The sequence below is a fragment of the Seriola dumerili genome, unplaced genomic scaffold (genome assembly GCF_002260705.1).
Source record: "Seriola dumerili isolate Sdu_G_001 unplaced genomic scaffold, Sdu_1.0 BDQW01000388.1, whole genome shotgun sequence".
In the NCBI taxonomy this organism is placed as follows: domain Eukaryota; kingdom Metazoa; phylum Chordata; class Actinopteri; order Carangiformes; family Carangidae; genus Seriola; species Seriola dumerili.
Genome location: NW_019174643.1, coordinates 75473 through 101791, shown reverse-complemented (window position 1 = coordinate 101791; position 26319 = coordinate 75473). Strand labels below are relative to the sequence as shown.

The following is a 26319-nucleotide window of genomic DNA, read 5'->3' as shown; positions in this document are numbered from 1 at the left end:
AAAGAATCTACTGCGATAGACACGCTGGCTTTCAGTTTTACAGACACCACTGTGCTCACCACGGCAAAGGTAATTCTTTTCCTCTTGTAATGTGTGTTTGTGTGTGTTCCCTCTGGCAATAAGGTGTTTTTTGTTTTTTGTTTTTTCATATTAAAGACACAGAGAGCATGTTTATGTCAGGGAAGTCAGAGTCTCTGTGAAGACTGATTTGACAACAACCCGTTTTCTAATGTAGCTTTCATTTGCATTTTCCATTTTGCAAATTTAAAAAAGTGTAAGAATTCACTCGTGTTCCCTTAAGACCTGACATGTTTTACCAAACTGAGCAGCATCTAGGAACCAGATGGGGGTTAATTTGACATCTAGCAAAACTATTCAATATACAGCAAAGTGTCTGAAGTCCAAAGTGAGACATTCACCAATTGACTTACAGCGAGTGACAGCTGCTGTTGTGGAATGACTGATTACACAAAACCAAAATAGATCACGGTACTTTTCAGAATATAGATATCTGTGAGGAAAAGAAAATTCCGCAATTTTGCAGATGTTTAACACAAGAGAATCACAGAGGGAAAAATAAAATTCACAGTATAATATTGCTCTAGCTCTGTCCAGAAACCCATACGAAATCTTTAGTGTAAAAATAACAAATGGCAGTTTTATGGCGGGTTGTGGGTCACACTATTTCTTGGTCTGGACCAGTTGCCCGGCAACAAGCTCATACTCCAGGAAATTAAAAGTCCAGACTAAGAAAGAGTTCAGCACACAATTTGTTATTTAACTGCATGTTAGTGAGTGAACTTTGAAGAAGACGTGATGGTAGAAAGATTTTGTTACCTTAGGCAGAGCCAGGCTAGCTGTTCGCCCCCGTTTACAGTCTTTGTGCTAAGCTAAGCTAAGCTAGCTTCATTTTTAACGTACAGAAATGAGAGTGGTATCAATCTACTCGTCTTACTCTTTGCAAGAAAGCAAATAAGCGTATGTCCCAACATGTCAAACATTTATTTCAAAGACGGGCTGAGCTTAATTGCGTTTAGTTGGTGTCAATTTTAAAGCTAAAATTAGATTTGGCATTCAACATAGCATGGCTTCAATTCTTTACAGATTTCTGCATGTCAGGATGTTGATTTCCTCATGCTTCCATGTTAATGGATCAGGATCCAGGCCAAAATTAATTGTGTACAAAATGAGGAATCCATGAAAACAGGAGGCAAAAGGCTTCTCAAGCAGGTCTGTGACAACACAAAGAAAAATGCAGGGAAGCCACTGAATGAAGGAAAAAGTAAGAACATTTAAAAAATGGCTAAATATGTTCACAGTTACGGGAACCTGATGGCACGAAGAAGACAGACAGGCTTGGTCTGGAAGCTCCCCTCCTTTTTTCTTTGTGTCACATGTTTAAGCTACATTGACGTCATTATTATATCCTTCATTTAAACAGGTAGTCTCATCGAGATCAGGATCCATCTTCCAAGAGAGACCTGTGTACAGAAATACACACAGAATTTATACCTAGACAAGACGCACAAATTCACAGGCATTAAATAGATGCTTTACAGACATACATTTTACATTTTCACATTAGAAAAAAGCAACGAGCAAATGTGATTGTAAATACAAAATATCCCAGTGAAATAAGGGAATGTAATTTCATATTTTTGCAGGGTATAGTATTTGAAACCAGTTTTTCAGATATAAAAAAGAGAACCAAAAATGAACGTTTGGCTTTTTTGCTTAAAAAATTGACTAAAATAATTCATGAATTATATGTAGTTGCTGATTCTTTTTCTGCTAATCCACTAATAAACTAATTGTTTGAGCTCTATTTTGGATAGAGATAGATAGAGAAGCTCAGCCTGTTGGTCACAGCTGTGGGTCACCATGTTGACCTCATGATTTGACCCCTGTATCAGCCAATCATTGGACTATCTCCTCATCCTAACTATAACATAATATAATGTGACTATGAAATGGTTTAAAAATGAAGCTCAGATTTTCTGGTTATAAACGCTGCTGCTTTTTTCACGTTGAACTCACTGGTGTTCGCTCCGTGTCTTTGTTTCGGGCCCCGCTGACGGAGTTCAGCTTCCTGAATTCATATTAAAAAAATACTGTGCGCGTGTGTCAATCAGCCATGAAACACACCGTTACACACATTTGTGCTTCATCTAACCCTTACCAGCCCATCATGTACCAAGCTGTGCATTTTCCAACTTACAGTTGTTCAAACAGGAAACGTCTGCTTTCATGGTTTTACTCAGCCACCTGTTAACTAGAAAAATAACCAAATCAAGGGCCCGGTTGCTGTGGTGACGATGAATCCACAATGCCAGGAAGCTGATCTGCTGTTGTCATATTGCTGAGCTGTTTTATTTCTTTGTGCTGCATTCATATTTTTCACTTTCTTTCCTCCGTTCATTTGATCCAGGGTTTGAGCGTACAGCGGCGCGACTAAACGTCAAGCTTTTAAAAATGAAATTATAATATAAACGTTTTTGTGTCTTTGTGTGTCTCAGATGGAGTTTGCCTGCAGTCATGTCGTATGTAATTGGAGGTGTGACGAAGCAGGTGAGTGCATTAAAACCCATTACTCAAAAATATCACATAAAATTCAAAAACTTTTTCTTTTTTTTTTAAATAGAAAATTTCTAGTGAAACTTTGGCTGAAATTTTGCCCCTAAACTTTGGAATTGGACAGTTTTCAATAAACTTCTCAATACAAATATGTAATAATAATAATAATAATAATACTCTGATATGTATTTATATATACAGTATATATACTTGATACTAATATATATATATATTTTGCTGCATGCTTTTCTTAACTCTTTTCTGTGTCACATAGATAAAGCTTTATTTCCTTTTATATCTTTACTGAAGAACAATCTAATCATTTAATCAGCTCATCATTTGAAACATCACGCCTTCGCCTCTTCAATCGTTTCTTCTTTTTTTTCAAAATAAGAGCGTGCCTCCTGAGTTAGATGGATGAGTTAATAAGGTCATTTCAAATGGATGACATCACTTTAACCTGGATTAATTGATATAATATAAATAATATATATTATTATATTATATTATTTGTTCCATTTAATGTATGTTTGTGGTTTAACTTAGTGTTTTCGCATCATACATGTGTGTTAATAAAGTAATTGTCCCAACGTCCACAGATATTTCTCCTATTCAGAATGAATATGACAACACAGTGGCTTTTAAACAGAAAGGTAATTTTCTCTCTCTCGCTCTCTCTCTCCCACACACACACACACACACACACACACACACACACATCGCTCACAAAGGTCAGTGTATCTAAACTGTTGTTTTTCTGTCTGAAGAGTTCATTTTATTCTCAAGAGCCCTGCAGTGAAATAACAGGAAAACGCATTAAGCAGTAACATTTGTGTGTGTGTGTGTGTGTGTGTGTGTGTGTGTGTGTGTGTGTGTGTGTGTGTGTGTGTGTGTGTGTGTGTGTGTGTGTGTGTGTGTGTGTGTGAGTATTTATGCGTGTGTGTGTGTGTGTGTGAGAGAGAGTGTAAGTGTGTGGGCATGCTTGCAAGAGACAGAGAAGCACAGTAAAGGAGATGTAAAGATAACACTCTGACGAGGGAAAGTCCACACTGACATGTTAATTTAATCACATAAATGAAACCAACAGTTATTTCAGTTTGTCAAATTTAACTTTTAAAAAGTCAAACAGTTGTGTTGACTTTCTTTCTTTCTTTTTTTTTTACCACATTCACAGGATGTCTCACCACTTAACATGGTCAATATGGTGAAAAGCAGCTTTGACCTTGATGGTGAACTCACACAGACAGAAACTAAAAAAAATCACAAAAACAAGTTGCTGCCTTGGAAACAGTGGCGAAATCAAGACCCCATGCAAAGAAGCCCATTTAAGAACGCTGCAATTTACAGAGGTCCACCAAACACCTCACATGCAGACAATAGGTTGATGCTACGATTTACAGATGTTCACTGAATGGCAATAAATAGACGCCAGCTACAGCACTCATCATCAGGGGCCTCAGGGTTGTTTTTGAGCAACTGTGCACAACTAAAATCTTCTTTAAAACTCGTCTTTCTTTTCTTTCCCCCAGGTCCAGCTCCTCCACCGCTGCCTCCTCGCCGCGTCAAAAAACCTCATCCTATCTCCCTCCCTCTCCCCTCTGCTCCCGCCTTTCAGCCTCCGCTCATTCCTCGCTCGCTCCCGCCTCCTGTCCCACCCAGAAGTGAGTTTTGTTTGCCCTTTGCCCCCCCCCCCCCTCTCAATCTCTCTCTGTACATGAATGCTCCAAAGTTATATTTACTGTTTGCTTTTTTCATTCCTTTGTCGTGTTTCATCAGCTGACAAGCTCGAAGGAGAGAGCAGGTTGAAAGCCAACATCAACGTCGTCTCCCTCAGTGTTGGGAAACTGGTCAACATCAGCCAAGGTCACATTAACACACACACACACACACACACACACACACACACACAAACAAACAAACACACCTGTTCCATTTTTTAACCTCTTTTCTTTTTGCCTCCTTCTCTGAACAGCCTCAGGCATGGAGAATTTTCAGAGCCCAGTGGTTTGTGGGAAATGTAGTGCTGCCTTGTCATGTCTGAGTTCTCTACAGAGGAATGTGAGTGGTAACTTCCCCTTTTATTATCACTGAAACTAAGGTGACAGTAAAATAAAAAAAAGAATAAAATATCTTCTTCCTCAGGTGTGGGTGTGTGAGTTTTGCGGATGTGAGAACAGTGTAAGCGACGGCCTGCAGAGAGTGTGTATCGGTCAGCGCGCAGGTGTGCGCAGTGACGACCTTTACCTGCCGAGCCAGAGCGACGACGACTACCAGAACCTGGAGGACACGCTGGTGGTGTTCTGTGTGGACATATCTGGCAGCATGAGCGTCACTACAGAGGTGTGTGTGTGTGTGTGTGTGTGTGTGTGTGTGTGTGTGTGTGTGTGTGTGTGTGTGTGTGTGTGTGTGTGTTTAAAAAGATTTTGATTAAGTAAAAGTACCAATAAAAATACAAAATTACTGCATTTATTATCACACTGAAGCAAATAACAAGAGTATTATCCTTATTATTATATTGTATAATACAGTGGTTCCCAACCTATGGGTCGGGCCCCTCCAAAGGGCCACGAGATAAGTCTGTGGGGTCATGAGATGATTAATGGGAGAGGAAAGAAGAAAAAACATTGCTTTTTGTAAGGGATCAGTAGCAAAACATGTGGTTTAAGTTTTAGCACTTTACATATTTTGTCAGCTTATCATATGTTTTTTTCTTAATTTGAAAACCAACCAGTAACTATGGTTGTTTAGGTTTTAAAAAGTTACCTTTTGGTTTAGGATTAACAGAAAAACTAGGTAGTTAGCATGAGGTAATAACAGCCACAGCAGCCGAACACACAAACAAAAGAGCGCCAACGTCAGGAAACAACACTGCAAGACGGGAAATGTCACTTTAACACGGCAAAGTTTGACTGGAGGTGAAATTAATCATCACAGAAAACTATGATATGGTGTGTTACCAGCTTAAATCACAATAAGATAAGAAAAAAGTGTGTATGTGAACATTATATGTGAAGAGACATCTCAGTCTCATATTTTCTAGGTCACATCAAGCAGCGGATTTCCAGCACATATATCCAGACTAGAGGTGAGATTTTTATCAAGTTCACCATGGTGACTGAATATAAACTCGCACATGTATAGTTGTCAGCTGACTGTAATATTAATGTGGTTTGCATGTGGTGGTGACAGGGTATCCAGGACGCCCTCCAGAGAGCGCTGACGTCCATGCTGCAGCAGTCCCCCCGCAGGAGAGTGGCACTGGTGACATTCGGTGATGAGGTAAAATTACGTTTTTTTTTTTTTTTATTGCATAATATAAATGCAAATGTTATTGATTTGTTGCTTTTACAGGATGATTAAAGGGAAATAAAAATGATTTTATTTGGACTTTTTTCTCTTTTCTTGTGACATATTGAATAACTGAGAGGGAAAATGCCTCTTTGGGTGAACTGGACTTTTGTATACGAGACTGAACTATGGGATTTACATTGGAATTAGGGAGAATACTTGAGTTTTAGCCATTTACAGATGTTATAATCATGTTGTTTTAAAAGCTGAACTGAGAAATAAAGTCAAGAAACCCAGAAATCTCTAAAACAACAACAACAAAAAATTGTAGAAATAAACTTACAAATTTTCGAGGCCATCCCAGTGCAGTAGATTCAAACATCCACATCAGATGATTGACAGGCTGTAACATGCAGAACTGATATAAACACACTCGAGTCATCACGCCGTAACAAAAACAAGAGAAGACTTCCTGTTTGCGGTGATAAATTATTACAATCTGCGGAAGTTGCTTTTTCTTTTGTACGGTAAAATATCAGCAGGTGGTTTCTTCTGAGGGGAGGTAAATACAGCGATATATCTCCAACTGCTTTTATCTTCATGGTTGTGAAGATACAAAAACAAATCAAATGTTTGAAAGTGTGAAATCTGCCATACTCAAATTCGCATGATGCTCTAACCTTCTTCTCATCCGTTATTTTTACAGGTTGTAATATATGGTGACGGTACTAGCACTCCTCTCACTCTCAGGGACTGGGCCTTGGTCGACTACGACCATATATGGCAACAGGGTGCGGCTTACAGCATCCCACACTGTATTGCGGAGACCTTTCAGCAACTGATAAAGAGAGTCCGAGAGTAAGTGACGACATTGTATTTGCGTGTGGATCCCTGTGGTACACAACTGTAAACTTTGTTTTCTGTATAATCCAGGCTCAGGGAACACGGGGCTACGTGTCTCGGTCCTGCAGCGTTAGCCTCGGTTGCTATAGCGTCAAGATACCCTGGGTCAAAGGTGAGTGAGTCTAATTGACGTTTAAGGAAATACTGCGACGTTACACAACTTACAACCTATGGTATAAATGTGCTATTGATCATTTTATCTGCGTAGGTATTACTCTATCTGAGTAATCTTTACAGTGATGCTGCCCATGTGGACTGCAGCTTGTTGGTAATGTAGTTCCCAATCTTGTTGTACAGGTGATTTTGTGCACTGATGGCAAAGCCAACATTGGACTGGGTGAGATGGAGCAAACAGCATCTCTGTCCTCGTCTCCCCTCACGCCGTATTTCTACAGACAGCTGGCTCTTCAGGCGGTGGGGAGTGGGTGAGGACACACACAAATTACACAAATAAAATACAAAATAAAAAGAAATTAAAAAATAAAATTAAACACATTCTCATTCTTTTTCCTCCCCTAGAGTCATAATATCAATAATGAGCTTTGAAGGGACGGACTGTCGCTTGGCTGACGTTGGGAGACTCGCAGACACTACAGGGGGAAGGGTGAGATTACGTAACACATATGAACGTAAATGATTATCAAGGGGTGGAGAGACTACTGAAACATCCTGGACAGGTTGTAATTAACAGTGTAATCACATTACCAGTATTTCAACAAACATACTGATGGTTTTGCATGTTTAAGGACAAATTAAAGATACTTTAAGATTCATCCCGACCATGCCGCTTCTGGGTTTAAAAGCTCAATAAGTTATGAATACCAACTTGAAAAGACTTAAATTTGAGAAAATAACTCACTCTCCTGCACAGGTGAACATCGTGAACATCGGTACCATTGCTAGAGAGATGCAGGCAGCCTCCATGGACAACGTCCTAGCAACAAGTGTCACGGCAACGCTGCTTGCCTCTGATGGAATGTGAGTGGTGACTGACGTTTATAGAAAACACTAACAAGAACTTTTCAGGTTGTTATGTCTGTAAATCTAGCAACAATGAGGAGATAAACACCAAAATGCTTTTATGCTAACAGGTTAGCTTTCACTCCAGGCAGTCATTTGCATATAACATGGTGTATACTCAGTTTAAATACGCCAAAGTACTAATTTACTTCCTTTCTGTTCCATCCATTCAACTCTTTCCTGAGAAACGTAGCTTTTTAATGTTGATTTTTAATTCTCTTCTTCCTCTTTCTCTGCAGGTTTTTTCCCTATGAGGATGAAAACAATCACAAACTGGTGAGAGAGATAGGGAATGTGACCAAGGGGCTGGAGATCACCTTCGAGTTTGCTGTCAAACCAGAGTTTATGCAGGGTAAGACCGACTGTATACTCAAACGCAAACGACAAAACAACGTCACAGTGTGGGGACCGTCACCTGGCCACCTCACTAGTATGGAAGTATGGAACAAGCTGTTATTATAAGATATTATATGTATGTGTGTGTCAGTTTTCCTCCAGAAAGACACACTCCCATTCCAACTCCAGCTGAGCTTCAAGACCAGAGACCAACAGAGAGTCACTCGCATCATCACTGAACAGCGACCGGTCACCTCCTCCAGGTAAAAAAAACTCTACCTGCGCTTGCTGCGCTAGAACGCTAGAAGTTTAAGCTGCGTTTGTGTTGATTAGAGATAATTTATCTGTCTTCATCTTACCCCCTCTGTCTGTCTGAAGCCGGATTTGGGCCGGTAGTTTCAACATGTCGGTGCTCGGCGTCCACTGCGCTCAGCTCTGTGCCAGTTTAACCATGGAGGGTCGAGTGCAGGAAGCGCAGAAGCAACTAAAAGCACAGCAACACCTGCTCGAACAAATCAGGTATGAGTGTCTGACCTCTGAACTTACTGAAGTTACTGAAGTTACAGTCAGACATGCACATCTGGTGGTTAATGTAAGAGTGTTTGTGTGCTTCTGTGTGCGTACTGAGAGGTGGTTTTCACACTTCCTCTTTCTGCCTCGAAGTCAGCACAGGCCAATTCAAAAGCAAGAGTCTATCTATGGCAACTGGATGGACACCATGACAACAATCTGTGACATCACCACAGAGTCTCAGGTAATCATACGATTAATTTATGAACAAAGGCATATAATATAATTCATGTTCAAGATTTGAGATTTTCATTCCATTAACTGATGATTGAAGGATAATTTGTGTCATCAGCAGTTTGTCTTTAGTGAACAGAATGTCTCAAAAACTACAGATTCAGCCATGGGCCCTGAAACAAGGGAGTAGTTTTTAAGTGGAGATGTGAGCACAACAGCACCACCCTGTGGCCATTTAGAAGCACTTCATGTTTACTTCTGATTATGGATTATATACAGTGTATTTTTCGGCCTGATTGAGATAAACTGACCTAATATTCCCAAATGGTTTTAGGTATTCCCCAAGATACAAACAAAGATATCTTCTTTATGGCGTGTGTGCATTTTATATGTGTATAATATTAACATTATAGTGTGATCTGAAACATTAAATGTTAATTGTTCATTTTACATAAAGCATTTAAAGTGAGCTACATAGTACAGATTTATCAACTGTCCTCCCTGCAGACTCTCTCTGACGAAGCAGCTCAGGTGGTGTACGAGATGAGGAGAGCCAGCAGTGTCGGCAACTTCAGCAGCAACACAACCGAAGCCCAGAAGAAGCCTGCGAGGAAGAAGAAGAAGGCCCTCATGGAAGGAATGTAAAGAAGTCAGTACTGTAAACTCAGACGATCTGAAGTACAGTGGTGACGAACACGGTGCGAGGCGGAAGAGGATCATTTGTTATGGATAACTATAACTTAAAGGTTAACATGTGATTCTAAACCTTGAGGGTCTGACTCATTTTCCTCAGTGTGAAGTTGGAAAACAGGAAATAATATAAAATAAGTATTTTCCCATCAATAGGAGTTGCATTAGAAGTCAACAAGGAAGTGGTGGCCAAAGACTGAAAACAACACAAGCATAAATAAATAATATATCCAACCTGGGCTGGAGAGGAATTAAATTTCCCTCATGTGTCACACTCTTTGACTATATCGTAGCAGAGAAATTCAGCCAAACAAATCTGTATTATATTTATTTGGATTTCTGTTTTATAGGAAATATAATTAATGAAAAGGAACAGTACTACTTGTTTCGTCTCAAATAAAATACATTTTTAAAAAATGATTTTAAAGTCCTCCCTGCCTTTTTAATGTTGAAAATATATTCTGTATGAACCAATTATTGCTCACTTAATTATATTTGAACACTGCAGGATATGTAGGATACTCCATTTGAAATTCTTCTTATTCTTTCGGGTAATACCCTTTTTTTCTAAAGATCGAAGCATCTAACGCTGCACACACATTTGAAATAGTGACACATTTTCATTAGAATTATTTTACTTTGTTGTAAAAAGGATGTATAGCGGGCGCCGTAACCGCCCCTTCAACCGTTGCTGCTTAAAGTCCCTATTAATCCGTATCTTGACATACACCAGGTTCACAAAACAGCCTCTTTCATTGCTTGAGCGTTTTATTTTTGCATGAAGAAGAGAAGAGTTCACTCTTTACAATAAGGTTTTGCCAAAAAGCATTGTCCACACAGCACATCCAGTCTTCTCTTATTAAAGACACGAGGCCTAAGAGACAATCCAGCTCCTGTTTACATTGCTTCATTTCTTAAAAAGCATTACAGCAAAAGCATAAACACAAATATGTCTTTGTGCTTCCTCGCGGGTGCATCAGGCCACTGTGACAACTTTGCCGGTATTCAGGGCACAGACAGATGGAAGACTGCTGCTGCACTGCACATCATCCCAGCACTTGTTTCCTGTACGAAACAAGAACACAGGAGTCAATGAACGCCACAGAACCCAAAAGCTGAAACTGTTTACCGACACCAAAGTCACTTTGTCGGTCATCATTTATAATTTTAACAGCGTTTGTCACTTGAGATTTAAAAGTATATATCCAGATGCTTTTCTTTTATTATCCACACTATTCATAGAGAAAGCACTTGATACAAATAATGTGTGATTTACCTCCATAGTTCATTTGCAAGCAGTGCTGTCTCCACCAACGGTTGTCAAAGGTGCCACAGTGCATATAGTTGAAAGGTGTACCATCACTCCACAGCCAAATATTCTCCTACAAGACAGAGGAGAATTGAAAACTGTGTAAATAAATTAGTAAATAAATAATATTTGAATGAGAATAAAAGCAAGTTGGTATTGCCTACGTCTTGGCAGTCGCTGCCTCCAAGCCATGTTTGTGGAAACCCACGCGTGGCCTTCGATATCATCTTCTGAATTTTGCGATACTCGCCAGCGTTGTGCACAGATGCAAGGTGTCCACCTATGGCCTGGCAGTGTTTCTGTCGCGGAGATGAAGTGCAATTACCACAGAAAAATAACTTAAACATTAAAGAACGCTTGAAAAAAATATTTCTGAATCTGAATCAAACTTTTCCTGATTACCTCAGCTTTACCCCAAGACATCGAAGCTGAAATAAAGCGGAAACAGCGTCCTTTGATCGCAGTCCAAGCGATGGGGCAATATGTTGCCCTCCTGATCTGGTTTCTCCTTCCTGAAGCAAAATAGAGAAGAAATAAAGGCCCTGTATCTGGATAAACCCTTGTGATGGATGGCAATTTTGATCAGGCTCCATGCAACCTCACCTTAGATCTATTCACACACACACACACACACACACACACAAACGTTAACACTTACGAATCGCTCCGGTCAGAACCATCACGGTGCAAAGAAGCACCAACACAGCCAGCGTCTTCATGGTGGAGATGATGGAGATACTGAAGAAGATGACTACCCTCAATGAGGCAACAGACCAGTCTTCACTAATACTTGTGAGGAGAAGGTATAAAAGAGGTAAAAGAAAAAAGAAAAAAAAGCAGAAGAGGTGGAGTGAGAGAATTTATCTTCTCAGCATCAAAATCATCCACATAATGTGAAGACATGTTTTCTCACCACTAGCACTGCCCATGCTGATGTAATAGTGTTATATGCTCAGGTTTTAATGAAGGAGAAAGCATATCACCTTCATTGTATTAGGATCTGTATAAATTTAATTGAAGCTGCTCAAAATTTGAAAGAAAACATCTTATAACTACATTCACAGTTCTTTAAGGGGGAAATGTCTTGGTTAAAATCAAACAGGTCAACAGTGACTTAGTAAAAGATGTTTTTTTTTAATTTTTTTATACATATACTTATGCTACCAATGATTTAGCTTTATTGAAACCCACTTCTCCATACAGTTGCCAAGGTGAGAAACGTGCAGCAGCATGATAAGTGATGCTTCTCTTTTCTGTTGGTTTCACACGATGCTACTTCTGACAAAAACACTGGTATTGAGGATATTGGTTGGATATGCCCACATGAGTGTATCTACAAGCCAAATACAACAATCTTTTACATTGAAGGGGTTTTTGTAACGATTATTATGTTTTTTATTTTGGTAAACATGAGATAAAGAATTAAAACTTGTCTGTTTGTCTATGTCCTTATCACAGATTGTTATTGTCTCATGATTATTTAATTTTTTCCCACTTTACAGAACTTAGATTTGTCCAATTTAAAAACAATAAGCAACAAACAACAACAACCAGGTGCAATCACTCATTCCCAGCTTCTCTTGTTGTCATATAGACTCACAAGGTGAAAAATTGATTGCGCTGTAACAGGATCCAGCTGCAGACAAGAGGCAGCTACAGTACGACGTTAAACCAGGCTTAATCAAGACGTTTGCTGGTTCAGAGAAGGAAACAAGCCAGAGGAACCTGGTCAACAGCAGCAGATGAGGAAAAGGAGTTCAGGCAGGTAAATGGGCTTGACAAGAAACAGTAAGAACAACGGATCTTTCCCACAATCGAAACTCTGACGTGTCACAACAGGAAAAGCACAGGTGTAACTGCTCATAACATTAATGCCGTTTCTCATTTAGGCGTACCAATGACCCAGCATGGACAATTAAAAAACCAGGAACTGGAATCTTATTATTACTGGAATTGACAGCTGGTATTGTTTTCACCTTGTGAGTCTGTGAGTGTGTGTCATTGTGGCAAAATGTGGTTCTGGAGACACCTATATTGCCAGGTGTTTATATGTCAGTGGACAGATTTTGTCATCATGATAACAGTCGTGCAAGATACACCCACTAAACTTGTGCAGTGGCCTACATCCAAATGTAGGCCATGATCAAAGATGGGTGCAGTCCGTCTCAGCAGTTTGACAAAAGGTATGACTGTGTTTATTTTCAGACAGAATTATTAATGTGCAGCAGCTGAGGCGGGAATGAGTCACAGGTGTGCAGTGAAGGCAAACACACAGGTGAACCATGTGAAATCTTGACAGGTTAGATTTTGGCATATGCTCAAAAATAGTTTGGGTTCGAAGCCAGGTTCGGTCATTGCATCACCCCATTTTGTATCAGTCGGTGCAGGTACAGTTATCACCTGGCTGAGATTGAGCAACAGCTCTTACTGTGAGACAATAACATAAAGGTGACAGTGCAGAATGTACGAGAAGAAAAGTACGACTGGTACTGCAGATCGGGAGATAATTAAATGTGAAGGGAAGTTATCTGAATTGACATGAAGTGTAAAACAAGCAGATAAAAATACACCAAGACAGGACCAGTCAAGTGCTGTGGCGAAGTACAATTTCGAGTTACTTGTACTTTTACTCCGCTACATTTCAGGAGAACATATTTTAGTGTTTACTCAACTGGGTTCAATTTAAATAATAAAAATATCCTGCAAAATATAACGTAGTAAAATGATCTTCTTCAATTAATGCAGCAATGTATAAATACAATAATATACTATAATTTACTGCTATATAATTCAATATACTGTTGTCAAAAGCATTATAATAACACAATGATACTATATTGTGGAGATGAATCACGGAAGAAAAAAGAGAATCTGCATTTTCTACACAAGTGTAAAAGTGTAAAGAAGTGTGCAAAATTTAAAACATTCAATGAAATAATGAACATTTACTTTGACCAGTTCAGTTCTGTAATCCCAAATTTCCCAAACTAAATGAAGCCTCAGAATTAACTAGCATATTGACCTCTCACAAGAATAAATTAACTGTAAAAAACATAATTAATGTGCACATTTGTATTGATCTTGGTGTTGTTTGTTTCATTTTGTATGTAGTATTTTTGGAAATTGTATTTTGATGCTTTGGCAATATTGTTTTTCTCCAGCTGTCATGCTAATAAAGTACCTTTGACTTGCAGGATTTTTAGGGACATTTAGGGATAAAGTTTGTCAACAAATGGTTCTAAAAGCGATATATATTATATTATATATATTAGCTATGTTGCACATTAACAGGTGAAATTGACCAAAAACTGTCACTGTCCAGTGAATGAGTTGAGTTGAATGAATGATTCAGTGTTCCTCTATGGGCTGAGAAAATGATGCTACTTCCTAAGCCAAGTAAAACATTTCAAAAACCATGGGGACATCTTAACAAATACATTGGTTTTCTTACATTACCCATGAAAAGCTGCCATTTTGGAGACAGCTTCACAGGATAGCAAAAAAAAATTGACTTGTGTGAACGCCTACTATCAAACTAGCTATTTTTCTTTCGGTGTGCGTATTTGAAATCAACCAGAAAAATGTATCTGCATGTGCCACAGGTTGGAATTACTCAGGGACTGAATCAGCAGCATGGTTAAGGACAATGTTTTGTAACAGAAGCACAACATCCTGTTTGGGTACACGCTGTCTGTGCGTCCGCTTATCTCGCTCTGGGCGGTAGCGCATCATTAACCAAAAGGAATGGGAAACATGAAAAATGTGAGGTGACTCTGGCCTGAATAACTTGGCACAAACAAAAACACACAAGTTGAGCAAGGAGTTGAAAGTGAGCCGAAACAATGAACAAACATGCAGGTGGCAGAAAGCACATTTCTCACAGCTCTATATCGCTCGTGAAGATTCCTGGCACAGATGAAGGAGACGATAAGAAGAGATATTTTTATTATTCTCACAGTGTCCAAGCCACAGTGAAGTTGTTGTTGTTAAAGCTATTGTCCTTAAATTGCAGGTCGTGGTACAGTAACAGTTACGAAGACAGAAATAACAGCTGCAAGGTGAGCAGAGGAAAGAGATTGTTTTATTTTTATCTTGAGACAAAACAAGAACAAAACAAAACAAAACAAAACTGAAAATCATTATTTCTGTGTTTAGCTTCATGATGAGGTTGAAGACAAGCACATATATTATTTAATGCATCCTTAAAGGAGCTATTTGTAAGTTTTGCTAGTTTTGCTACATAGCTAACGTTAGCATTAGCAGCTGTTTACTTACCAGTTTATAAGAAACGTTGTGATTTAAGTATCAAACTTCCTTCCTTTATTCACCAACAGCTGTCTCCAGCAGTGGAAAGCAACACCAATGTTAAGTCTTCTCTCAGTTATGTATTTTCTTACTGAAGTTAGCACGCTAACCAGCTAACTTTCAGATAGCGAGTCACTGTACTCTTGAATCTGCCCCAAAGAAGTAGCGCTGCTCGCAGGGCGTATTATAACCTCTTGTTTTGTAAACGCAACGATGGCTGAAGCTCTTGTCAAGCCAAAGTCACCACCACCTGCTTCCGGCAAGAAAATCATGTTAAGCGGCAGAGAAAACTTACAAATAGCCAATTTAAAGGATTGGATTAGCTTATTTTAGCACGCACACAAAGGCTTGTTAGTTAGCTCATCTCCAAAACATAGCCACCTGGATTATATCAAAGCTAGGAAACAAACACCTCACATCAGCTAAAGTATTTTGATAGTTCAAGTTAATAAATCCCAAATTTAATGGGTAATGGATAGCAAATATTAGCTTGTAAGAAAATGTTAAACTAAAATGATGATCAGTGTGTTAGCATTGTCACTATTAGCATTGGCATTTTGTTTACAATGCCTAAATACAGCCTCATGGGGCTGCTAGCTTAATTTCTAGACTCCTAGCACTAGTTCAGACCAAAAACAAACGTGCACTGGAGTGTCGGGGACGTGTTATTGCTTCAGGAACTGCTCAGACAATGACATATGATCCAGGAAGTCCAGCTTCAGTTTTAGATCTGTGAATCTGAAGGCTCATCTATGCAAAAATGCTGAACAGCAGTTTAAAAAACACAGAGAAATGTTTTTATAAATCTGGAAATATATCAGTTTTATCAGTTTTCACATTATACACTATAACTGTTTCATCCATTGTTAATGAAAATATGATTAAAGCTTTAATATAGTGTTTTGTAAAATAACGACAAAATTGCTATTATTATCTTTACATTTCTTATGCAGTTCTTTTCATAGCTAAAGAAAGTCGATTAGCACATTGTTCCCATGACTCATTCTGAGGCTGAAACTCAAAACAGAAATGTTGTCGACAGTTTTAGAAATATAGGTTGCACATAGAGGCTGTTTGACCTACTCTCTGTGTATGTATCATTCTCCCACTTTAACCCGTCTTGCTGCATCGACCTGGCAAACAGGTCGATGCAGCAAGACTGGTGAGTGGGCGTGGTGTGACTTTCCTCTCCACGAGAAAGGAAAATCACAACCTTCACGCGTGCACATGCAAACCTTTATATTTCACAGCCTGAGAAGCAGACACACTTCATAAGGGAGTGTGTGAGTGATTAAGATAAGACCTCTAAAGATCAAGACACAATATAGATAACATTAAAAGAGTTTAGGTTCATCTCTGGAGCTTTTTGGATATACTTTAAAACCAGAAATAAGACGACAACCACATCAATTGTCTCACCTGCACTAAGGTATCAGCTTTTACTCTTTTATTTCATGTTTAAAGCTCATTCTGAGTATGTCAAGATGCAACAAACAATGACTTTAATATCTGATTTTTTCCAAACCAAAAGTCCAAAAAATTGTCAATTTACACTGATATGAAATAAAAAAAAGAGTAACTTCACATTCGAGTGGCTGGAACCACAGAATGTTTCCTTGTGCCTCAAAAATGACAGAAAGTTTTCAATTATTTTTCTTTTGATTGACTAATTGGTCAATCGACTGATCTTCTGCATTTCTTCATTGAAGCTCCTCGTAAAAATGTATTTCCTAAAACTCCAAAATCATCATCATCCCAAAGAACCAGGAGGAAGGAAGCCAATTTTTATTTTTAACCACTGAGATAAAAGGTTTTTAGAGCCTAAAAATAAAATGCTCAACCTTTATTCAATATATTCTCATGTGGTGCTTCAGTCAAGCATTTTATTGTGAAAGGCTCTTTAGTTTACACTACGCTCTCATTGTTTCTTTTATGAAGTTGTGAGGAGTGTGTTCTGTGGCTAGTTACACATTTTAATGATGTTTTATGTGCTTGCTTTTGTTTAGTAATCACTTGGCTGCACACCAACTTCCTTCAGGGTAAAGAAGCTCAAACACCTTACAGAAGAATTTAGAGGCAGGTACAGAGAGCTGGTGAAAAGGTAAAACCCCCACTCTTTCTAACCTGTAAAGGAGACTGTTGAGGCCAATTCTTGCATCTCAATTGACAATAAAGCCGAACTGTCAGTTATTGTGGACGTGTGTTGTTGTACACGGATGTCATATAAGCAGTGTGTGTTTGTGTTTGTGTTTACAGAGCAGCATTTAAACTTTTAATTAAAGGGGAACTCCACTGATGTTACACATCAGAGTCAGTTCACGGGCCTTTGGGAGGAGGCTACTGTTGCGTATGTGAAAGAAATGTTGTATGAAGCCAGAAGGAGCTGCGGACGATCTGACTTGTTGCCTCGGGTTGGGACTGAAGAAGTTTGAAAATTAAAAAAGAAAATCTGAGGTTGTAGATTTAGAAAGAAGTGCGCTAACGAGACCTCTGTCGCCCACTCATTATCTCTGCTTGAGGCTACATTACACATGTGTCTTTGGTCAAGTTGCATTTTGGGTAATGTAGGCCCCGGGTTTTGACAGAGAAGAAGAATGCCTGCAAAAACTGAACTTTCCATCATGAGACAATAATGTAGGTGTGAATTGCTGTTACTGAAAACGAGCCACTTGCACTTGTAAACAATAATCAATACTTGCATACATGTGGTAAAATCATTATTATTTTAGGTTCTATTGTGTCTTTCTTTTATTTATTTTTCTAGTATCTTTTAGTTAATGATTATTATGCTTCGACTGTGTGGAATTTTACTTACTCTTCTTGGGTTTTCTTCCACACCCTCAGAACAAACATCTGTACTGTATGTGTTAGCTCTAATGGACATGTAAACTATCCTTGGCACACCATGGATCTGACCCAGAGCATGCTGGGAGAGTCTCCAGCTCCCCAGAGAGTGGATGCACGGAGTAGATAATGGAGAAAAATAGATACTACTGTGGATAAATTTATACTTGTGGTATCAGAAGCTATTTAATGTGCACTTCCCCATTAGAATCAAGTGAAATGTCACCTGTACAAACATGTGTTTATATGTGCTGTACGTGATAATGCAGGACAGAATCTCGCCCTGCTTCATTCCTAGACAATCCTTATCTGATTTGTGGCGACGAGGAAAATATATGTGTTATATAATGTGTCCATCTATCAATCATGACTTCAGCTCTTAATAATAACTTCCTTCACTCTACTTTCCTTCCCGTTCACCTCCTTTACTTTCTCAGTCATGCCACACTTCAAAAAACAACACACTTCATAACATTACCACTTTGTTTTGATTGCATTGGCCTGTCCATGCAACGACAGATAAACGGCTCCTTATGTAACAGTTTTAGACAGTTTCACTGTCACTTAAAAGGTCAAACATGACACAACCAAGCAAGCAAGACAGTGATGAATTACCTGTATTTAAAGCCTCATCGGTGGTGTGACAGAAAGTAAAAAGTTTGTCCTGAGGTTGACGACAGAGTTCAGGTCGAGGGGTTATGCAAGTAAAAAGGGTTTATCCCCTGGAGAGCATCAATATGTCGACCAAAGTTTGTGCAAATCTGCGCATTTCATTTTCTTTTCGGTCTCAAACTGTTCTGGGTCGCCAATGTAATGAGGATTCATCCCTCTGGGGACCATGAACGTGTACAGCTAAATTAATGGAAATCTGGCAGTTTGAATTAATGACATAATTAATGACATAACATCATGATCAAATGTGTTGGTTAATTTTAAAATCAAACGTGGGACGCTTCGGTCTTTGTGTCTTCACACAACCCTCGACAGATTAAACATCGTTGGAAAGTTCCAAGTCTCCCGGTTCTGTCTGTGCAAAGCGTTTTAGGATCATATCACTGCAGCAGCTTTTATACAGAATGTGTTCAGACTTGACAACACATAAACGGGACAACGGGTGAAGTTGAATCTGTTTTCTTGAGACCGTCCAAACAGATCTGATGGTAATCTGCCCCCCCCCCTGCAGGATGTCTTTATGTGGCAGTTTTCTGTCTGACGAGCAGTTCCAGTGCTCCATCTGCCTCGATGTGTTCACCAACCCTTCAACCACACCGTGCGGCCACAGCTTCTGCATGGCCTGCATCAGCAGATACTGGGACGGATCCAAGGTGTGTGTGAGTGTGTACACTGTGAAGTTTAAGATATGGTGTACAGGTGTCCTTTTTTTTTATCTTGCTGTTTACTTTCTTCCTTCTTTTCTTCTTTTTGTCCTTGCCCATCCTTCTTTCTTTGTCTCTCTTGTGGTCACTATTCATGTATTGCATGTGTGTTATAGGACTTTCTTATCATCACTGTTTTTATCTTTAATGTAGCAGCATATATTTTGATCACACTAACCATCAGTTTCTCTAAAATCCATTCATTCATCCATCCTTCCTTTCTGGTCCACGTTACCTCTCCTCTCCTCCTCCCTCCTCTCCTCTCCTCTCCTCTCTCAGGTGTGTCAGTGTCCTCTGTGTAAGAAAACCTTCCAGAAGAAGCCGGACCTCCACATCAACAGGACGCTGCGAGAGATCACCGAGCAGTTTAGATCCATGAGGGGAGCTGGAGTCGTGGGGAGGGAGAGGAGAGGGGGGAGAGGAGGAGGAGGAGGAGGAGGGGGAGGAGGAGATGGAGCGTTACCAGATGATGTATTTGATGAGCTGAGGAGGAAGCTGCCTCAAACTCTACCAAAGCCGCCAGTGACGCTGACCTATGAGGCTCAGTCCCAAGGTGAGACAGACAGACGTGTCCTCCTCTTCACCTGCATGAAAACAGACTGAAACTTCACAAACACACTGATAATAATCACAATAATAATATGGATGATTATTTACAAGTTTCACAAAAGGAAGGAAATTACAATCTAAAATTTATAAAAATCATCAGGTTTTATTATAAAACAGACAAAATAAGTCCAGTGATGTAGGATATAAGATTTGATTTACGTCACAAATATGTTGATACTGAACTACTAGACAACTTAACTCCAATACCAGCACTTAATCTTATTTGTTTTTATTAAATTACATTTATTCTAATTTGTTTTGTATTTTATGCCTTGTACGTGCATTTTATCTTTTAGTGTGTGTTGTAATGTATTACTATTATTGTTTATTATTATCAACCAAACTTGCAGTCCTTGCCTAAGCCCAACCGCAGGTGGAGCTGTGGGTGTGAACCCCGGTCTCTGACTTTGAATGCTCACAGTTCACCCGACCACATCCTGGTGACTGCCTGCTCTTAATAAGTGTCATGTTTAATTCAGTCCTTCCAAGAAAGAAGCTTTTGCACAGGTGTTCTTGTTCCTGCAGAGGCTGGATGCACTTGCTCCACGTCCCTTCTGCCAAATTGATGTATGTAATGTAATTAATTTTGCACACAAACAACACTGACAGCCTGAGTCATAAGACGCTGGTACTTCAAGAATCCGTACTCATTCATCAAACACATGGCAGTGCTGGATGCTCTGGTGCTCCAGGTCAACTGTCAGAGGACTGAATGTGTTGGTTCAGTGGAGCAGTGCTGAAAAATGAGGTCAACATCCAGTCGGCTCGGTTTATTAACATTCTGCAGATGACGCACGACTGTCCTGTCAGAGATATGCTGCAGAGATAGCAGCAATCTGTTACAGGACAAACAGGCTGCAGACATGACAGCAGGTCTGTGAATGTTAATGCTGATGTCAGCATGTTAACACGTGTAGGACATATGTAAGTTCAGGATGTAAGAATGCTAACGCTTGCTAAGTGGAGGCCGATGCGAATGTCATTAATTCTGCAGGAGTTTGATTATAAACCAAATTGAAGGGATCATGACAGTTGGTGGGATTGGTTCTCTGGGGACCATGAATGTCTGCACCAAATTTCATGACAATCCATCCAGCAGTTGTTGAGATATTTGTTGTTTATGTTGGACTGAACAGACGCTGATCGACTGAACCGCCACTGAATCTGGAGCCTAAAAATAAATGTTGTTTTTTTATATTAAAGAGGCAGTAAAATAAAAAGATTCACTGTAAACCATTTTAAAATGGTTCAACCTTCTCTCAATCCCTGTGTCCTCCATCTTGGAAGGTAACTCCATCCCAATGTCGTTATCACCCACCACGACCTCACTGGCTTCTTCGGTACCGAACAACAGTCCGATCGCTGCCCTGAACCACTCCTCCGGACCTCCGCCGCCTCCTCCCTCATTCTCCCACTCCAGCGGCCGGAGAAGGTTCACCGTGAGCGGGGCTGCAAGCAGCCAGAGCCTCCCTCTCTGTGAGATCCACCACAGAGGAATACTGGTACCACACTTTTACCTACATCATAAACGAATGTCTTTCATTTAATACTCCTGCGGCCCTTTTTGTTTGAAACTCAACAAACTTATTATTATGAATTATTGAGGAATATGTGAGAATACTGCATGACTTTGTGTCCTCTTGACACCTCTTGACCTTTTATGTCTCTAGATTTACTGCAGGACTGACCGAGTGTGTATCTGTCCTGAGTGTGAGACCGAGGACCATCAGGATCACGACACGGTGACTGTCGAAGATGAGTGGACGGAAACCAAGGTAAAGAAAAGAAAACAGAGAGAGGGATGAGGGACAGACTGATGGAGTGAATCCCTCGAGCTTCAGGGAGTTTACTCACATGACAAAGAGGAAGAACAGCACGAAGCCTGCCATTGTTGACATGTGACATGTCTGGAAATCTGAGTCAGACAAGTCAATTTAATGACATCACAGTCTGGAGGTTTTCCAGCAAATACTGTGAATTGTGTTTTGTAGAAAACTGGAGAGGGAAATTTCAAATTCGCTGTTTTGTCTTTGAGATTTGTTGGTTTTAAGAAATTGTGTGTGTGTGTGTGTGTGTGTGTGTGTGTGTGTGTGTGTGTGTGTGTGTGTGTGTGTGTGTGTGTGTGTGGGTGTAGTCACAGCTAAGTGTGTTGGAGCAGGAGATCAAGGAGATGATCAGACAGAGAATCAGGAAGATTGAAGAGCTCCGAATGTCAGTGGCCGATCTGGAGGCAAGTCTCTCTCTCACACACACACACACACACACACACACACACACACACACACACACACACACACACACACACACACACACACACACACACACACACACATTCTTTTAAATATTAAACCTTTGTGGGAAAACCTGTAAATCCTCCTGTCATCCAATTATCAGCTGTTTATCACAAACACGGATGTTTTTACTTTTATTTCCCGCTCCTCTTTCACCCACATTTTTAAGGTGGGGTTTATAAGTGACTTCAAGGTTTTAATTCCTTAATATGGGGGATTTATTTCAAGAATTCTTGGGGTTTCACTCAAATGTTTTACAAAGTTTTGGGGCTTCACCCAAATTTCTAATTTTTTTGGTTTATTTCCAAATTTATTAAGGATTTGACCAAATATTCAGGGCTTTAGCCAAATTTGCATAAATATATACCTGACTTTTGGCACTGTGCATTTCTGTTATTACTGCATCTTTTCATCTGTTTTGGGTGTTACACTCCATGCAGATAATAAAAAGAAATCTCACACATTTCACATTTTCTCTCCCCAGTTGGCGGTGGAGCGAGAGACAGCAGGAAGTGTCGGAATGTTTTTCGCACTGGTGTCTGCCATTGAGCGCTCCCAGGCAGAGCTGATGGAGGTGATGGAGATGAGTCGGAGGGCGGCCGAGCACCAGGCCGACGCCATGATACGTCAACTGGAGCTGGAGGTCGAAGAACTGCGGAGGAGAGGCAGCGCCCTCGCCGAGCTCGCCCAGTCTGATGACCACAATCACTGTGTCAAGGTCGGTGAGAGTCTCAGGTTCAGTTTGATGATATACAGATCATTTTTCTGGGTCATTTCTCACCCTTTTATTTATTTCCACCTACTTTCCAGACGTTCCCCGTCCTCTCCAGCCCTCCACCTGCCAGAGACTGGTCCGGAGTGGCGGTGAACTCTGACCTGGGAACAGGGACCATCTACAGGTCTCTGGCAGCGCTGGTGGAGAGGTTCCAGGAGCAGCTGAAGAATATCGCAGAAACAGGTCAGTGACTTGCAAAGCACAGAGCACGGGACAGAGAGATCTGACTGGTCGAGCTAATGAGTCTCGAGTATGTAGAAACATGAGAAAATGGTCGCTCACTGAGGAGTTTTAAACTAAGAGCAGCACCACAACAGACGCGTCATGAAGCATAGAGTTAGCGCCCTCAGGTGGAGGAGTTCATTATGGTTTTTAAACCAATGCTTTCTCTTGAGTTTTTGTTTTCCAAGGTTATAATTCCCTAATTTGGCGCATTTACTCCATAACTATTGGAATTTTATTCAATGTTTTCTTTTTCATTTCACAACTTTTCAGTTTTTTTTTTTGTTGTTGATCCATTTCGTCTCGTTCCTATCCAGGTTTTCCTCCCGCTGTGGTGGAGCCCAGTCCGGTCCGAACACAGCCCAGTGAGTGTCCACTCCCGCTCATACACACACCGGTGAATGATATCTGCCATCCACCTTACACAGTAGAGATCCAGATACACACACCGGTCGTGACACTAACCTTACACACTTAATCACATACAGTAGTTTTTACTGTATTACTGAAACACTTCTGCTTTCTCTGCAGGGATGAGGAGGGTACAGGAGTACGCAGGTATGTTACGATCACACAAAGCGAATAAAAGGAGTCGACACACAATATATTTAGATGTTGCTAAACAAGAATCTGTATCTTTCTATATTTTTCTTCGACACAGTGGATGTAACGCTGGACTGCAACACTGCCCATCCCAGACTGATTCTGTCAGAGGACATGAAGAGTGTGAGACGCTTGTTAAATTATTATAACACACATAACATAATAATTAATCATACAGACTGGAACTCTTTTTACAGCGTATAAATCCCTCAGTCCGAGGGTTCAAGCTCAAGAATTCGAGAATATTTGTTTTAAAATCAAGAATAAAATTTAGGTCTGCTACTGGTTTTTGGTAGGAAAAGTAGTTAGGAGCTTTTTCGTGTTTGCATAAACCACGTGGGAGCACTATGTTACAAGAATATACACAGATATGTTTCAAAATGTTTGGCAGTATGAGTCGCTCTGACCTCTGCTTCAAGTCCCGCAGATTTACTCTGAACTTGGAAAATCTGCCTTTAGTATTTGTGCACCAAGTACGAATTATCGACGACACACTCTCAGGATCAATTCAAGACGATGATCTCTAACCCCTTCACCTCAGTGTGCAAATGTTGTCACAGAGTATTGTCCTCTTTTGGATTTGAACTCTGTATCTGTGTGTATATGATCTTCAAGGCTTAAATGAAATGAGCACCTGTCTGTAAAAGTCCGGTTTTGATAAAGTGTCTTTCTGCAGGTGAGGTGTGGAGACAGACACCAGCTGCTTCCAGACAATCTGGAGAGGTTCGACAGAGTCGTCTGTGTCCTGGGGAGGGAGGCCATCTCCTCCGGGAGACACTATTGGGAGGTAAGATGATCTCCTCAGTAAATAGTTATTAATCAACCCTAAAAATGATCTTGTCTGCCTGTTAATTTCCTGGAAATATGTGTATATACTGCAAACAATGTCCAATATTGGCTGCAGAAATAACAAATATCTGGTGTGTGCAGTGGTGTAAAGATGATATTATTAAATCTGTATTTTCATAATGAGCATATTTTGAAATATTTTCTTACTTTTTGATCTCGAAAATAAAGATCGTATGTTCATATGTGTCCATGTTTGATCATATGTTCTGCTTCCTGTGGAGGTGGAGGTGGGTGGGAAGACGGACTGGGATCTGGGGGTGGCCAGGCAATCAATCAACAGGAAGGGGAAGATTGACGTTACCCCAGTCAATGGATACTGGTTCCTCAGCCTAAGAAACAAGTGAGTTTTCAATTAGTCATCAGTTAATTGTCCAAAATGTGACACGTTTAATTGATAGACTTTAACACAAGGATTCAGATGGACATTTCAAAGTTTTTGACGGTCATTAAAAAGCAATTGAAATGTAGATGATGATGATGGGATCTAGGATATGGTAGTAAAATATCAAAAAAGAGAGAGACAACATAACTATAAAATGACCACCTGGTAGAAAATATGGCAGACATTTAATTCTTTTCTTCTTTTTGTTCTTCTTCCTGTATTTCACTCTTCTTTACTTTGTCTTCGTTCCTCACCTCAGGAACAAGTACGCCTTTCGCACCGAACCCTCCACAGACGTCCATCTGAGCCTCCAACCACATAAGATTGGGGTATTTGTGGACTTTGAGAAAGGACAGGTACAGTATGGGGAAAAAAAAATATTTGACATAACTTGACTTGACAGTATTTTACACTCACTGTATTTTCTGTTTTCTAATAATACCAAATGTCGTCCTTTTCCTCTACAGGTGTCGTTCTACAACGTTGATGCTAAAATCCACATCTACACTTTCAATGACACTTTCACTGAATGCATCTTGCCGTTCTTCAGCCCTTGTACTAATAAATCCGGAAAGAACGACGGGCCGCTGATTATCACACCGGTAAATACGATAGAGTGACGGAAAACACCTGAAAGTTACTTGTTGTTTCTTCTTCTTCTTCTTCTTTTACATACTCATGCACTGAGTGTTCCTGTAAAAAGAAAAATAATCCTTTTGGCAGATGTTGGTCTCTGACTGTGAATAGTTTATATAGGTGGAACATTTTGATGTATCTTAAATGATTCACTGATCATTTAATAAAACAATCACATTTTGCGACAATCTGCATGTCTGAATTTGAGCATTATTTCTGTTGTCATTACTTCAGGATTGAATTTAGAGGAACAGTTTGACTTTCATTCTCTTGCTGATAGTTTGATGAGAAGATTGATACCTTACTTGCATATATGTACATAAAAAATGAAGCTGTAGCCTTAGGCCTGTTAGCCTAGCTTAGCATAAAAATTGGGAGCAGAAGGAAAAACAGCTGGCTCTGTCCCCCTATCTCTACCCTAAGATAAGCAAACTGGCTGCTGACACAAGAGTGGTATTGATCTTCTTGTTTAACTCTTGGCAAGAAGGCAATTAAGCGTATTGATGAAGAGTTTTAAGTTTGTTCATTATAAATTAAAATACTGTAACCAAAAAATACCACAA

The 26319-nt window shown here is 39.9% G+C and overlaps 3 protein-coding genes across 3 annotated transcripts; 2 read left to right on the top strand and 1 right to left on the bottom strand.

Moving 5' to 3' along the window:
• The first annotated feature begins 13 nt into the window (after nt 1–13).
• On the top strand, nt 14–9951 carry LOC111233364 (circularly permutated Ras protein 1-like). The gene is made up of 19 exons (XM_022761174.1): nt 14–69; nt 2517–2568; nt 3174–3227; nt 4104–4235; nt 4351–4437; nt 4547–4632; nt 4717–4914; nt 5615–5659; nt 5764–5853; nt 6569–6720; nt 6796–6877; nt 7063–7190; nt 7285–7369; nt 7637–7743; nt 8025–8137; nt 8273–8384; nt 8500–8640; nt 8785–8875; nt 9373–9951. The coding sequence occupies exons 2-19, from the start codon at nt 2517–2519 to the stop codon at nt 9508–9510; spliced, it is 1893 nt and encodes a 630-aa protein (XP_022616895.1). The 5' UTR covers nt 14–69; the 3' UTR covers nt 9511–9951.
• Nucleotides 9952–10302: 351 nt separating this feature from the next.
• Nucleotides 10303–11658, bottom strand: LOC111233358 (ladderlectin-like). The gene is made up of 5 exons (XM_022761167.1): nt 11523–11658; nt 11267–11376; nt 11029–11163; nt 10832–10937; nt 10303–10620 (listed from the first exon to the last, which is right to left on the bottom strand). The coding sequence occupies exons 1-5, from the start codon at nt 11581–11583 to the stop codon at nt 10532–10534; spliced, it is 501 nt and encodes a 166-aa protein (XP_022616888.1). The 5' UTR covers nt 11584–11658; the 3' UTR covers nt 10303–10531.
• A 4774-nt stretch (nt 11659–16432) lies between these two features.
• Nucleotides 16433–26220, top strand: LOC111233316 (E3 ubiquitin-protein ligase TRIM39-like). Its single transcript, XM_022761102.1, has 17 exons — nt 16433–16598; nt 17176–17270; nt 19197–19338; nt 19669–19782; nt 19825–19942; nt 21286–21500; nt 21669–21773; nt 22133–22228; nt 22774–23007; nt 23100–23247; nt 23604–23651; nt 23818–23844; nt 23948–24012; nt 24566–24676; nt 24960–25078; nt 25380–25476; nt 25588–26220. The coding sequence occupies exons 3-17, from the start codon at nt 19198–19200 to the stop codon at nt 25738–25740; spliced, it is 1791 nt and encodes a 596-aa protein (XP_022616823.1). The 5' UTR covers nt 16433–16598; nt 17176–17270; nt 19197; the 3' UTR covers nt 25741–26220.
• The last annotated feature ends 99 nt before the right edge of the window (nt 26221–26319 follow it).